At 45.7% G+C, this 14,625-nt stretch overlaps 1 protein-coding gene across 1 annotated transcript in view; it reads right to left on the reverse strand.

Annotated features, from left to right (window-relative positions):
* Positions 1–236: 236 nt before the first annotated feature.
* MTNR1B (melatonin receptor 1B) overlaps positions 237–14,625 on the reverse strand; it is a 36,343-nt gene continuing 21,954 nt past the window's right edge. The window contains exon 2 of the mRNA XM_081910006.1: positions 237–3,486. Within this exon, the coding sequence (XP_081766132.1) occupies positions 2,618–3,486 (869 nt within the window). The 3' untranslated portion in view covers positions 237–2,617. The remainder of the gene's footprint in view (positions 3,487–14,625) is intronic.

The following is a 14,625-nucleotide window of genomic DNA, read 5'->3' on the forward strand; positions in this document are numbered from 1 at the left end:
CTAGTTAAAGGTAAAGGTAAAGGTACCCCTGCCCGTACGGGCCAGTCTTGACAGACTCTGGGGTTGTGCGCCCATCTCACTCAAGAGGCCTTTCGAACTGCTAGGTTGGCAGGCGCTGGGACCGAGCAGCGGGAGCGCACCCCGCCGCAGGGATTCGAACCGTCGACCTTTCAATTGGCAAGTCCTAGGCGCTGAGGCTTTAACCCACAGTGCCACCTGCGTCCCACTCGTCTCCTAGTTAGGGATGAGCTAAACTGCCACTTCCATCTTGTTCCATTCTCACTGGCACTCACGTCATAGCTCTGCTTTGTCCCATTTTGCGTGGACCTCTTCTTGTCAGAACGGACGCAAAGTCCACATTTAGGCTGCCTGCATTTTGTACATAAAATATGCCACTTTCGATGCATATATCCTTAAGATTCAATGTGTGTTTTCATGCAAACTTTTCCCAGACCGAAACTATATTGCAAAATCTGGAGATGTGCTTAATACGGCTGGCAGCAGCGTTCTGGTCTGCTAGCGAGCTCAGACTAGGTTGGTCCATGGCGAGAAGCAACCCAAAATCAAATCCCTCCCCCATTCCTACTCCTGGCTGCTGGGCAGAATACATTTGTCTGCCCATGGCACATAAATGTCCTCCCATGCTCCTGTGTGGATTCTGCGCCATGGGCAGAAACCATGCCATGTCTTTTGGGACTATAAAGACTTTCGTAGGCTCTAGAGTTATTGCCAGTTGGACACGCTGAACAAAATGCACATCACATGTGTATCTTCTGTTGACAATAAATACAATCCCTTCACGGAAACCCATTATTTAAGAGAGAATAAAATGCTTGAGAGAACACATCTCTCTGTTCTGAAAGCAGTAGATCTCTAAACTGTCATCATCTCCCCCTGCTTCCCCCCCTTTTGCATTATGAACATTAAACTTCAGCTTTCTTTTCTTTACCTGACATATATAAATATATATATATTCAAATGCTGGTATTAATTCTGTAAATCTTCGAAACGGAACTGATAATTTCTTAAATATGCAAGTATACAGAGGTCTCCACACAGTTTCGGTATATCCTTCCTGAGTTTCAAAGTCACACTAAAAACATATAACCTCTGTCAAAATTGACTAAAATAGCTTTTTCTTCTTTGCCGTATCATAATGAATTGCCCCTTGCATTTACAGCGTCTTTACGATGGGAGGTTGCGAGAAGGAACTGAATCAAAGTTAGGCAGTAAAGTGGCAGGGAAAAGGTAAAGAACATACAGTTTTTCTACAGTTGAAAAACAATGTATTGCTCATAAAAGGGAACATTCACCATGAACGAACAATGAGCGTGATTCAGTCCATGTCAAATACTTCTGAAGCCCAAAGAATTCTGGATCCTGTAGTTTGTCACAAGTGCTGGGAATGCTAGCTCTGTGAGGGTTAAACTACAACTCCCAGGATTCTTTGGGGGTTGAGGTGTGCCTTAAACAAGTTTGCAGTCTAAGGGGGCAAGTCAAACCCCAGCTGCAAATTACGGAGGGCAGAATGGGGCACAGAGCAGCAGACCCACCATTCCATTTACAGCCTTCTCCTGGTGGCAGGCGACGAAGGTTGGGCAAGAGGAGTGTTGTACCAGCCTGCAGCTCATGCAGCCGTCATGCCCAAGTAGAACAAGATGCCATCTCATGACAGCAGTGGGACAAGCTGCTGCGATGCCAAAACTGGACGATTGTTCACCATGTGCATATAGGTCAGCTCAGAGTTGGAACGGATAAATATGCAAGCGTCAGTTTTTCACACACACACACACAGTCCCAAGTCTGGTTTGCCCTATTTCTGCATCACCTTGTGAACTGTATTATAAATCCACATGGAAAATTTGTACTCATTTAAGCGCCTGTTTTTGTACTAATGCACACATTTTTGCAATAATATTTTTGAACATTTTTTTTTTTTTACTAACACGCATGTTCCTCTCATACATGCTTTTCTTTGTATGAGTATTCTGCTGGGAAAACGGCACAATTTGGAGATGTGTCAGTTCAAATGATAGCTGTAGTTTTGGTCTGCGCATAGTTTCAGAAGGTCCAGATTTCATTAATCTGCATTAAAATGAATGGATTTATCTTTCTTTGTCTGTCCCCTAAAGCTTGGGGACAACATCTCTTCTATATTATACGTAAGACAGGGCTGGCATTCAGCTGCAGATGCAGTCAGTAATTTTCTTTTCCCTAAGAGAAGGGGAAATTGTTAGAAGTCACCATCCACAACACATCTTGACAAGACAGTGCAAGCATTCTGCTTCCTGAGAACCATATTTTGTACAAACGTTGAAGGACCCTGGTAGACCTGCTGTTTCTACATCCAAGTCCACAGCTGGCTTCAGCCTGTTGGTTTGTTTACCTCCTTCTTCTGTATTCCAAAGCCAACTCCATATTGATACCTAGCTATCAAATATAGAAACATGTAAACAGAAGGTGCGTTGCCAAGAAGACGAGATTCCAGTCGCCACAGCACGCTCATTTGGTGGGGGAGAACACAGGACAGGGTCAGCAGGAACAAGATGTACAACTTTAAGAAAAGCATTGTTGGAATTCACAAAATGGCGCCCTTTCGCATCCACTGTCCCCCTAACTACAAGGTCTCGGTTTTGAACTGGTCATTGTTATTTAAAGCAGGAGAGGGCTTGCTCTTCTGAACTTCGGTCCCTGCTCTGGATGTGTCCTGAAAAAGCAGCCTCGGCACCCACAAGGATGTTAAGATCCGTTTGTATTCCTTCCGGAAGTTTTGGTTCAGAAGTCCATAGATTATTGCGTTAAGGCAACTGTTGAAGTAGGCCATGAAGTAACTCACCACAAACAACCACTCAGGGACCCTGGGCGCTATTTCAGAAGGGTTGATGGCCACAGCCAGCCCAATGAAGTTCAGCGGCGCCCAGCAGAAGGCAAAGATCACAAACACAACAAACATGGTGACAAAGTTCCTGAAGTCACTCGGCTTCAGCCTCAGCTTGACTTCTGACTTTACCCTCCTCCGCACTTGGATCACCAGGATCCAGATTCGAAGGTAGCAGAAGCTCACGATGGTGATGGGCAAGATGAAGTGGATGACGACCACGGCAATGGTATAATAGGAGCTGGCCGTCTGGGTGAAGGTGCACGAATAGATGCGCGAGTCGTACTTGAGAGAGCCGACGAAAAAATTGGGCACCGTCGCGATAACCGTCAGCACCCAAATCAAGCAGACGTACATCATGGTGTTCCACCAACTGTACACTTTGTCGTACGCAAAACTGTGGCATATGTAGCAGTACCTGTTGATTGCGATGGCGGTGATGTTGAAGATGGAGCCAATGACGCTCAGTCCCATCACGAAGCCGCTTGCTTTACAGTGCATATCCCCCAAGGACCAGCCATTGTGGAAGATGGCCGAGAGCACTAAAGGGAAAGGGTACAAGGCCACCACTAAGTCTGCCAGGGCCAGGCTCACCACAAATGCATTACCTAGGAGAAGGAGAAAACACACACACACAAAAAAAAATATTAATTGGGCATTCCAACTCACAGGAAACTAACAAACACCTTCAAGCGACAAGTAATAAGGAGCAACAGAATACCAGAAATGCATGGCTGTCAAGACTGCAAATCTAACTCTAAAATACGGACACTCCCCCAAAACTGAATATTGTGTTCTACCAACCTATGCCCATCTGAAGAGTGTTAGGGACAATCACCCAAACACAACACTATGCCTTCACATAGTGGTCTTGAGAGGGTGCAGTTGGGGGGTGTGGAGTTGGTGGCTGCCTCTCAGTAATAGTCAGGAAGATATCTGCCATTGATCTGCCAGTAAGTCTCCCATTGGGCCCTTCAAAATGGCTGAAGTCCCCTCACCTTTGCTCTCATGATTTGTGATTTAAACTCAGGAGGAGGACACCTGTTGGCCCATGATGTGTTAGAAGGCAAGGATTCCCAAAGTGATATCCAACTTCAGATGTTGTTGGATCCATCATCCATCACCGTTGGCTATGCTGGCTGATGGGAGTTGGTCCAACATCTGCAGGGCACCATCTTGGCTACCCCTGGTATAAATTTCACAACAGTATGCCTGACAGTTCATAATCTTCTTAGACTCTGCTAACTGATCAGAATGCTGGTGGATGGGATGACCATGTTCATTCATTTCTCAGAATTGCAAATAAAGCCCTCCATCCCACAATGGGGAATAATAATAATAATAATAATAATAATAATAATAATAATAATAATAATAATAATAAAAAATTTTTATTTATACCCCGCCCTCCCCAGCCAAGACCGGGCTCAGGGCGGCTCACACCAGGTATAAAAACTATTGATTAAAATACAGCTTAAAAACAAGATTAAAATACAACATTAAAATGCAGCCTCATTTCAGTAGAAACTCATATCAAAAACTTTTTGGGGGATGAACACGTCAAATCTTCACCAAGGCCAACTATCCAGACTGGTCCTATAGGGGCCAGAAAAAAGCCAGTAAAGTCCCCAAATACTAGTTCCATCACAGAAAGAGAAAGGAAAGAGGAAGAGGGGATCAAGTTGATTCCAAGCCAAAGGCCAGGTGGAACAACTCTGTCTTACAGGCCCTGCGGAAAGAAATCAGATCCTGCAGGGCCCTGGTCTCATGAGGCAGAGCGTTCCACCAGGCCGGAGCCAGAGTTGAAAAGGCCCTGGCTCTGGTTGAGGCTAATCTGACTTCCTTAGGGCCCGGGACCTCTAGGGTGTTGCTATTTATGGACCTTATGGTCCTCGGTGGGGCATACCGGGAGAGGTGGTCCCGTAGCTACGAGGGTCCTAGGCCATGAAGGGCTTTAAAGGTCAAAAACCAGCACCTTAAATCTGACCCTGTACTCCGCCGGGAGCCAGTGCAGCTGGAAAAGCACTGGGTGAATATGCTGCAATGGCAGAGACCCCGTGAGGAGCCTCGCTGCAGCATTCTGCACCCGCTGGAGTTTCTGGGACAGCTTCAAGGGCAGCCCCGCGTAGAGCGAATTACAGTAGTCAAGCCTGTAATTGCTTCTGGATTTCAGGAAACCTCAGGAGGGGGAAGTGCTCTTGTGCTGAGGTCCTGCTTGCAAGCTTCTCACAGGCATGTGGTTGGCCACCGTGAGAACAGGGTGCTGGACTGGACAGCCCACTGGCCTGATCCAATAGGCTGTTCTTGTGTTTTTATGTTCCTATGGCCTTAACCAAGCCATTTGTCTCTTAAGTTTCCTGTCCCTAAAATGCACTGGGTTTGCTTATGAGGACGAAACTACTCTTGTTACTCCTTTTGCAAGCTAAAAAAGAAGGAATGATAACCAACAGCCCCTGTTATGGACTGATGGTTCATGATGCAGTCTGTTTACTGAAGCTAAGCAGGTCTGGTCGGGTCGCCACCTGGATGGGTGACCACTGGCTTGAGTTCCATGGAGAAAAGAGAGACAGGATTTAAAGGTATCAAATAAAGATATTCTGGAACAGTGACAATGAATCACTTGCCTCTTCTGATAAACGGCACAAACTGAACTGACCTGCAGGAATGTATTTTCCTTTGAGTGATGATGAGCTGCTTGCTTTCAACCACTGATGTTCTGCCACCAAAGCAATTTGGGAAGAAAGCACCTCCTCTATACCTTACCGAAATGCTGACAACAATGTAGAAAACTCAAAGCAATAAGAACCCAATGAAAAGAAACAAAAGCTTTCAAATGCTTAGAAGTCTCTGGGATCCTTGCAATGCATTCCTCCCCTCCTGGCAAAGCAATGGAAGCTCTTTGTCGGTCTTTAAATGATGTTCCTTTCATCACTTTGCTCTCTCTATATAAAAAGCAATTCCTTTCTCCCCGCCTCCCAACAGCAGGATATTAAAATTGATATTTGGGGGGGGGAAAGGGAGCACATTTCTCGCAACATTTCTTCTGCAGAGTTTGTGGGATGAAGGCCAAGTCAAATCTGCAGTGGTTTCTAACTGTATTTATAATAGGAAAGCTCTTAATAGTAGGTTTTTTATATCTGGGTAGTAATGGGTATGGGGAGCTTTAATTGAATCGCTGTTTGCTTGCCTGCATTTATGAAAATACACCACTTTGCCCATATAAGCCCACTTAACCCCTTTGATCTGTGGACCTGGCATTATTAGAAGTGCCTCATAATACTAATCCTGCAGTCATGTTGGAAATTGGTCATTTGGTGTGGTTGGCACATAAACTTTGGAACTCCCTGCCTCTTGACACCAGGCAGATGCCCTTGTTATATACCGTATTTACCGTATAGCCAGACACATTTTGGTGAATTTTAAAGATGTCACCCAGACAGAAATTTTACCCCTGACAAAGATGACATGTCCTGGAAAAAGAAGACACTTGGCAACCATAGCTCACTGCAGCTCTGATGGTGCCTGGTTTTGCTTCTAGGTCCCCCACCCCCAGTATGTGGCCCTTGGAAAGTTGACTAGAAGGAAATGTAGCTTCTGGAGAGGCTGAAAAAGGCCCCACTGCTCTGTTTTATGCATCCTAATAAGAACCATTTACAGGTGTAAGGGGGAAGCATGCCCCTGATTTTTAATACAGAGGGGTGGTGAAAATGCATATTGGCTATGCTTAAAAGTACGATGTTCCCATGGTAGAAGATACTCAGTATTTCCATTATGGTGCCGCCTTGTGTGTGTGTCCTTGGTACCTTTTCCTATGCAGGGTTATGCCCCAAATAAATGTAGCCTTAATTAAACTAGTTCCCCTTTCTTTGTCGATCGGTGAATGCATATGCAATTTTGTTTTGTTTTGAAAGATTAAAATATAGATTATGCAAAGCCAGTCCCAGTGGGGAGAAGAGACATCTTATTGCCAGCTGATGTGGAACAAAATAGATGCAGAAGTAAGTTGCCATGAACAACAGCAACAATGGAAATCTGCCAGATACATTAATGGAGAACTACAGTTGTCAGCACACCAAAGTGCGGAGAGATGCTAATATCTAGAAGTGAAACCCTTCCCTTACCATTATATCCTTCTGACCGTGAACAAAATATAACCAAGTATAGGACCAAGATGAGGACTGAGGAGCAGAGAGTGAGTCCTGACATGATAAAGGTGCTGCGGTTGAGTGGCTCCCAAGTCCAGGAATTGTGCATGGCAGCCTGTTCTAGATGGGATTGCACCCTCCCTCAAGGAACAGGTATACAGCCTGAGTTTACTCCACATCCAACACTGTTGACGGAGAAGCAAGTAGACTTCATTGTGAGGAGACTTACTAGCTTCTGCTGGTTCATCAGCTACGGTCATTCTGGGATGAGAATAGGATGGTCATGGTGGAAAACCCACTGGTAACTCCCAAGACAGATAACTGCAATGGGCTCTACTGGTGGTTGCCGTTGGACATGGGAACCTACACTCTTGTAGATAATGTTGGGATACAGCTCCTAAAGATTGGCACCCATTTGTCTCAGGAGACAATGGAGTGCTCATCTGAGAATGAAGTCATACCGATATGTTAGCAGGACTGAGATGACCTTTCTGGGGCGCAAGCCTGGGCATTTTGTATGGAGGTCCTGGGCTGCTCAGGTGACAAGACCCCAGTCTTGGCCTCGCTCACATCATCTAAAGGAAAGCAGAACAGTATGTTTGGCACTAACTTGGCTGCAGGACCAGCTGGAAGGAGGCATACAAGGTGCCACCCAACTATCTTAGGGACTCCACTCCAGATCTGTGTCGGGTTTACACCTTAGCCTTTTCTTCTCCCAAAGATAGGCAGTGGAGGTTCAGGATCAGAGTTCTCCTTCTGCTAGACAGGCCACCTTCCCAGCTGGATGAACCCCATCTGCCCCTCACTTCTCTCTACAGCACATGCACAAACTGCCTTCTTGACTATTGGACCCACAGTTGATCTCGTCTGCCAGAGCCTGTCTTTGCATGCAGGCGAAGTCTCTAAGTCACTGTGGGTTTGAGACCCATCGGTTACTCTCACCTGGTTTAGCTGGCCAGTGGAAGCCATTCCTACGGTGAGGCCACTGTCTCATGCTTTTAGGAGCCACAGGCAAGAGCTGAGTGCAAGGTGGGGGACCAAAGGTGGACGAACTACCCCAGAAGAAGCATGACCTTTCCCACACCAGAGGTACTACCTCTCCCCTAACACTCCATACATACCATACACAGTCATGTGATAGACAACAATCTCATGACTGCAAACACAGAGCAGGAATCCTAACAGGGAGCTGGAATCCAACAACGTATGGAGGACACTATGTGACACTGGAGAAATATATTTTCAGAGCCCACCCTCTTTTTTATGATTCTATTTTTTCTTGTACTGGTAAGTTTTCAAACTGTTTTTAATGTTGTATCTTAAATTGTTGCAACCTTAAATTGAAAGCGGGGGGCAGTAAAACATATAACTTCACCACCATCATCATGCTGACCTACTGTCCTGCTCTCACCTTCCTCTTGCATTTTGATTGTTGCCAAATATGCTAGATCTTTTCATATCCCAAATCTTGGAAGCATAATATAAACTACCCAAAGCCACAAATATGTGTTTGATATACAGTATCCAAGAATCATAGAATTGTAGAGTTCAAAGGGACCATGAGTGTCAACTTGTCCAACCCCCTGCAATGCATGAACCTTTTGCCCAAGCCTGCACTCCTGAGATTAAGAGTCTCATCCTCTACAAACTGAGTCGTCTCAGTTCTGTTCTGTTTCCTGGTTAGCAAGCAACAGCATCCCCTCCAACATTTCTCTGGTGAAAATAGGGACGTCCCATTCCATCATGATAATTTTGCTATCTATACCCCACACATCTTACTGGGTTGCCACAGCCACTCTGGGCGGCTTCCAACATATATAGAAACATTAAACATTAATAAAACAATAAAACATTAAACATTAAGAAAAAAAACCCTTCCCTATACAGGATTGCCTTCAGATGGCTGAGGGGTTGGATAACTCCATACCCTTCAATGAAAATAGGTGCATCCTAATGAAAAGTGGGACCAAATCAGTAACCGGGACAGCTTCTCTAACTCTGGGACGTCTCTGGAGAATAGGGACACTTGGAGGGATCTGCAACAGGTCCACAGTACTGCAGGTGTTTTCTCTGTTTGCATACTCTCCTAGCCTACCACAGTTGGCAAAATAAACAATCCTCATCGCTCCATTGTTAACTGGGGCTTTAAGCTCCCCCACGCAGATAAAGCTACTCAGCTACGGCCTCCCAAGAAGATCTCATTCAGCATTAATAAAGGTGATTCTAATGACTCTCTGTTGCCACCTTGTGTCTCAGGGTAATTCCGTGAAAATGTCAACCTACAGACTCATTTTTCATTTATATACAGCAGGGTTGGCCAGCAGGTAGATTGCGATCTACTGGTAGATCGCGGGGTGCCTGTGGTAGATCACGGTAGATCACGGGACCCCTTCCAATCCCCCAACAAGTCTGAGCTCCCCAAAAAGTTCAACAACTTTGACTTCTCCAAAAAAAAGCTCAAAAACTTTGACTGTCCCCCAAAAGCTCAGCAACTTTGATTTTGACTTTCTAAAAAAAGCCCAACAACTTTGTCAATCCAGAGGGTAGAGCACAACCAGCTTTTTTTATAGCAGGAGTAGATCACAGTCTCTTGGAAGTTGGACAAACCTGATATACAGTATATAGTCAACATGTTCTATATCATTTTAAAGATAAGTTCCCAAAGTTTCATTACCTGACAACAGTTTCTTTAAAATGACATTTTACACAGGAATAAAACAAGAAGAGGCATGACATGCAAAGTGACGAAGAATTTCCTTTACTATCTTTCTACAGTCCAGTTAAAGTCATCCCTGAAATAATATAGAATCTGTTTTAAAATGAAAAATCAAATATTGAAAGATACCAGCACGCAGTTCCCGCCCCCCCAAAAAAGCTGAAAAGCCATATCTTGATTGTGTTCATGTGAACATAAGCAAAGTGTTAGGTATTGCTAAAGTTATTGCCCAGAAGTGAAGATCTTACAGTACTTTGCTTCTGTGCAGTGGTGTAGCGTGGGTTGTCAGCACCCGGGGCAAGGCAAGTAATTTGCGCCCCCTAACCCATGGATTTGCGCCCCATAACCCATGGATTTGCGCCCCCTAACCCTAACCCCCAGATGTTGTGCCCTGTGTGGCCGCCCCCCCTGCACCCCCACGCTACACCACTGCTTCTGTGCTATACCCACATTTTGAGAGGAGTGTACATGACTGGTCCTCCTTCCATAACTGGTCTTCCCTTCCATATCTTTGGGAGAAGGTAGACCCTGGTCTGTCCTCTAGGCAGTGGTCCTGGGTGTGACAGTGGCTCTTTTCCCCATCTGTGAAATGTCACGTGGCATGCCACCAAATCTCACAGTAGCCACAAATTTACCTGAATGTTACCTGAATCAAATCACTCTTTTTGCAGCTTCTGCTTTCCCACCAGCCATCTGCAATGTAAGCATAACATCAGCCCACCTTGCAAGGTCGTCATAGTACAAAAACTACTATGACTACTCAGAAAGCGCTTCAGGGACTGGATGCATGGTTATTAGTGCCAACTGATAAGCTGAGCTACGTATACATCACATTCTTTTATAATGCCCACATCGTAATGCTGTTATGCAAATCTATGGTGTAACCATGTTTGGAATGCTGTGTGCGGTTCCTGCCACCTGAAAAGGGATATTGCAGAGCTGAGAAAGGCGATGGAGCAACTCTCCTGTGGGGAAAGGGTGCAGTGTTGGGGACTTTTTAATTTAGAGAAAAGGAGAGTCAGCGGTGACAGGATAGAAGTCTGCAAAATTATGCATGGCATGCAAAAAGTGGAGAGAGAAAAGGTTTTCTCCTTGTCTCATAACACTAGAATCCAGTAAGGCTGAATGTTGGAAGATGTGAGGACACATGAAAGAAAGTGATGCAGCAGCAAAAAAAGGGGCTGATGCTAGGGAAATAATTTCAAGGGAAATAATAGTACCACACTATTCTGCCTTTATAAGAACACACCTGGAGTACTGTGTCCAATTCTGGGCACCACAGTTTAAGAAGGTTGTTGACAAGCTGGAATGCGTGCAGAGGAGGGCAACCAAGATGATCAAGGGTCTGGAAGCCAAGCCTGATGAAGAACGGTCGAAGGATTGGGGAATGTTTAGCCTAGAAAAGAGGAGATCTTCAAATATCTCAAGGGCTGCCACATGGAAAATGGAGCAAGCTTGTTTTCTCCTGTTCTGGAGAGTAGGACTCCAACCAATGGCTTCTGACAGTAAGAGCTGTTTGACAGTGGAACAGTCTCCCTCACTGGAAGTTTTTAAGCAAAGGTTGGATGCTCATCTGTCATGGATGCTTGAGCTGACATTCCTGCATTGCAGGGGGATGACCCCTGGCATCCCTTTCAGCGCTACAATTCTGTGATTTTACTTCTTCGTGCTGTGCATGAAGTATGGAATTCATTATCACAGGAGGCACTGAGGACCACCAATTGGTTGGCTTTAAAAGAGGACTGGACAAAGCAGTGGAAGATAAGCATATCAAGGGCTACCGACTCCGATGGCAATGTTCTGCCTCCACTGTCTCTGAATGCCAGTTGCTGTGAATTGTAAATGGAGACAGTGCTGTTGTGCTCGGATCCTGTTTGCAGGCTTCCTGCAGGCATCTGGTTGGCCAACATGAGAAGAGGATGTTGGACTACATGGACCATTGGCCTGATTGAACAGACTCTTCTTATGCTATTATAGGCTCAAACCAGTGCAGTCTTTTCCTGTGCAAAGGATCTTAGTCGAGGTCTAGGAGATAGTCACATGGTGTGTTACAGGAGTCATGCAACTGCAGTTCATTGGGAATTTTCCATTATTTGCAATGACAGGTCAATATTGAATTACACTGCTATCCACAACATAATCCAAGCCCCAGGCCAACACAGGGCATATGACACCAACACCCAGTAGAACGATTAATAACTGCCAGAATAGCAGCAATCCCAGTCTGCCCTCTTAACAGGCACAGTCAAGTCCTGAAGATGAAGAATACCAACAGGCATGGCAAGTGATAACCCTGTTGGCATGCAACCAAGGAAATGGGGGTAATTGGCAGGCCCCCAGGTGGCTCCAGCCCACTGGCCAGTGTGCGGGGGGAATTCCAGTCCCTTGGTACAGCATGAATCTGCGACCCGAGCTTCCGAAGCTAGGGCACACTGCTCAGCAGATTAAACGCTGCACAACAGAAGTAGCAGGAGAGGCTGTGTGAGCATATTTACAAGCAGTTTATTCAGCGTACATCAGGACAAAAGGAAACATGTCTGCTCTCCTTTGCGTCCAAAGCAAAGAGCAAAAGTTATACACAAACGGAAGTTCCCAGCAAGCTGTGCTGGAGTGTAAACAGTCATGTGACACACAACAATCATGCCTGTTCCTTAAGGTGGAATGGAATATCCCAACAAACCCTTGCCCTGAGGAAACGTTTTAGCTCTGTAGCTGAGCAACTGGAATCCTGTCTATAGCTCTGGTGGCCTCACCTCACAAAGGATATTGTAGGGTTGGGAAAAGGTTCACCGAAATAATCAAGGGGGTGGAGCGATTCCCCTATAGCAGTGGTTTTCAACCAGTGTGCCGTGGCACCCTGGGGTGCCTTGAATGATGGTGAGGGAGGCAACAGGCAGCACCCCTCCTCTGATGCACTATTGCGTCTCTGCCTCCCGAAGGCTTGCACAGCTGTTTATTGCAGCAGCCCTGGTTGTAAGTTCTGCAGGCAAATGGTGCCTCTGGGAGGTATTTTTCTTTGGGGTGGGATGGGGGGCAGCTCAGAGACCAGAGATGGCAGCAGCTACTGCCCAGAGGACTCCGGAGGAGGAGGAGGAAGGGGAGTTTGGATTTGATATCCCGCTTTATCACTACCCGAAGGAGTCTCAAAGCGGCTAACATTCTCCTTTTCCTTCCTCCCTCACAACAAACACTCTGTGAGGTGAGTGAGGGGAAGGATTCCGGAAGCTTGAGGGTAGAAGAGGAAGGAAGGTCAGACATTCCTACTCCAGGACATTGACTCTTATAGAACATTACAGGTTGCCAGATTCCTGGTTTCAGTTTTTTCATATAAAAGACTTCATGGAATGCTGCATGACTATTAAAAATCTAGTAAACTCTATGCACCATCTTTATCTTCAAGGCCACAATACGGTACATCTAGAGATTGTATGTAATGTGAAGGAGATTATGCGTTGAAATATTTTAGTTGATATTTTAGAATGTAAAATGCTATTTTATTTATTGATTGGTTTTACCTTGTGGGCTTATAGCCGAATAAAGTATTATCTACCTATCTATCTATCTATCTATCTATCTATCTATCTATCTATCTATCTATCATCTATCTATCATCTATCTATCTATCTATCTATCTATCTATCTATCTATCATCTATCTATCTATCTCTGTGAGGTGAGTAAGGCTGAGAGACTTCAGAGAAGTGTGACTAGCCCAAGGTCACCCAGCAGCTGCATGTGGAGGAGCGGAGACGCAAACCCGGTTCACCAGATTACGAGTCTATTGCTCTTAACTACTACACCACACTGGAGGCTGAGGGAACACTCCACAAGGGAGGGCATTTGAAAAAGGGCAAGAGGCTGCCTACTCAGCAGGCAAGGGGTGACATAACTGGGCTCCTGAGCCCCACAGGGGTGCCACAGAAAGAATGTAGTTGGTCAAGGGAGCCATGGACTCAAAAAAGTTGGAAACCTCTGTAAAGCGTGCAGAGTTTTGGGGACTTTTTGGTTTAGCTAAAAGGAGAGTAAGAGGGGTCACGATGGAAGTTTATAAAATGATGCTAGGTGTGGAGAAAGTGGATAGATATTTTTTTTCTCCAGGGGTGGCACACGCCAGGGGTCCCAACTTGAATAAAATATGGGGGGCACATGCATTAAATGGCAATGCCCATCAATTTGGGGGAGCAGTCCCCTCAAGTATTTTATTGGAGGGGTGCTCTAGTTCTCTCCCGCATGGACTACTGCAATGCGCTCTGTGTGGGGCTACCTTTGAAGGTGACTCGGAAACTGCAGATAATCCAGAATGTGGCAGCTAGACTGGTGACTGGGAGTGGCAGCCGAGACCATATAACACCGGTCCTGAAAGATCTTCATTGGCTCCCAGTACATTTCCGAGCACAATTCAAAGCGTTGGTGCTGACCTTTAAAGCCCTAAACGGCCTTGTCCCAGTATACCTGAAGGAGCGCCTCCACCCCCATGGGTTCAGCCTGGACACTGAGATCCAGCGCCGAGGGCCTTCTGGTAGTTCCCTTGCTGCGAGAAGTGAGGTTACAGGGAATTAGGCAGAGGGCCTTCTCGGTAGTGGCGCCTGCCCTGTGGAGCGCCCTCCCAGCAGATGTCAAGGCAATAAACAACTATTTTACTTCTAAATGACAACTGAAGTCGGCCCTGTTTAGGGAAGTTTTTAATGTCTGACACTGTATTGTTTTTAATATTTGGTTGGAAGGGAACTTGACCCCAAGGAATTGGCTCCTATGCTATTCCCCTGAGCTGGCTTCTGACTTGCAGGATGAGCCTATGACAACCAGCCTGCACTCAACAAGAGCTCTTAGAAAATCGAGCCCTTTCTGTACCTAATAACTACAAAAGTCAGGCACATTACCCAGCAT

The sequence above is a fragment of the Podarcis melisellensis genome (assembly GCF_964234715.1).
Source record: "Podarcis melisellensis genome assembly, chromosome: 4".
Taxonomy (NCBI): domain Eukaryota; kingdom Metazoa; phylum Chordata; class Lepidosauria; order Squamata; family Lacertidae; genus Podarcis; species Podarcis melisellensis.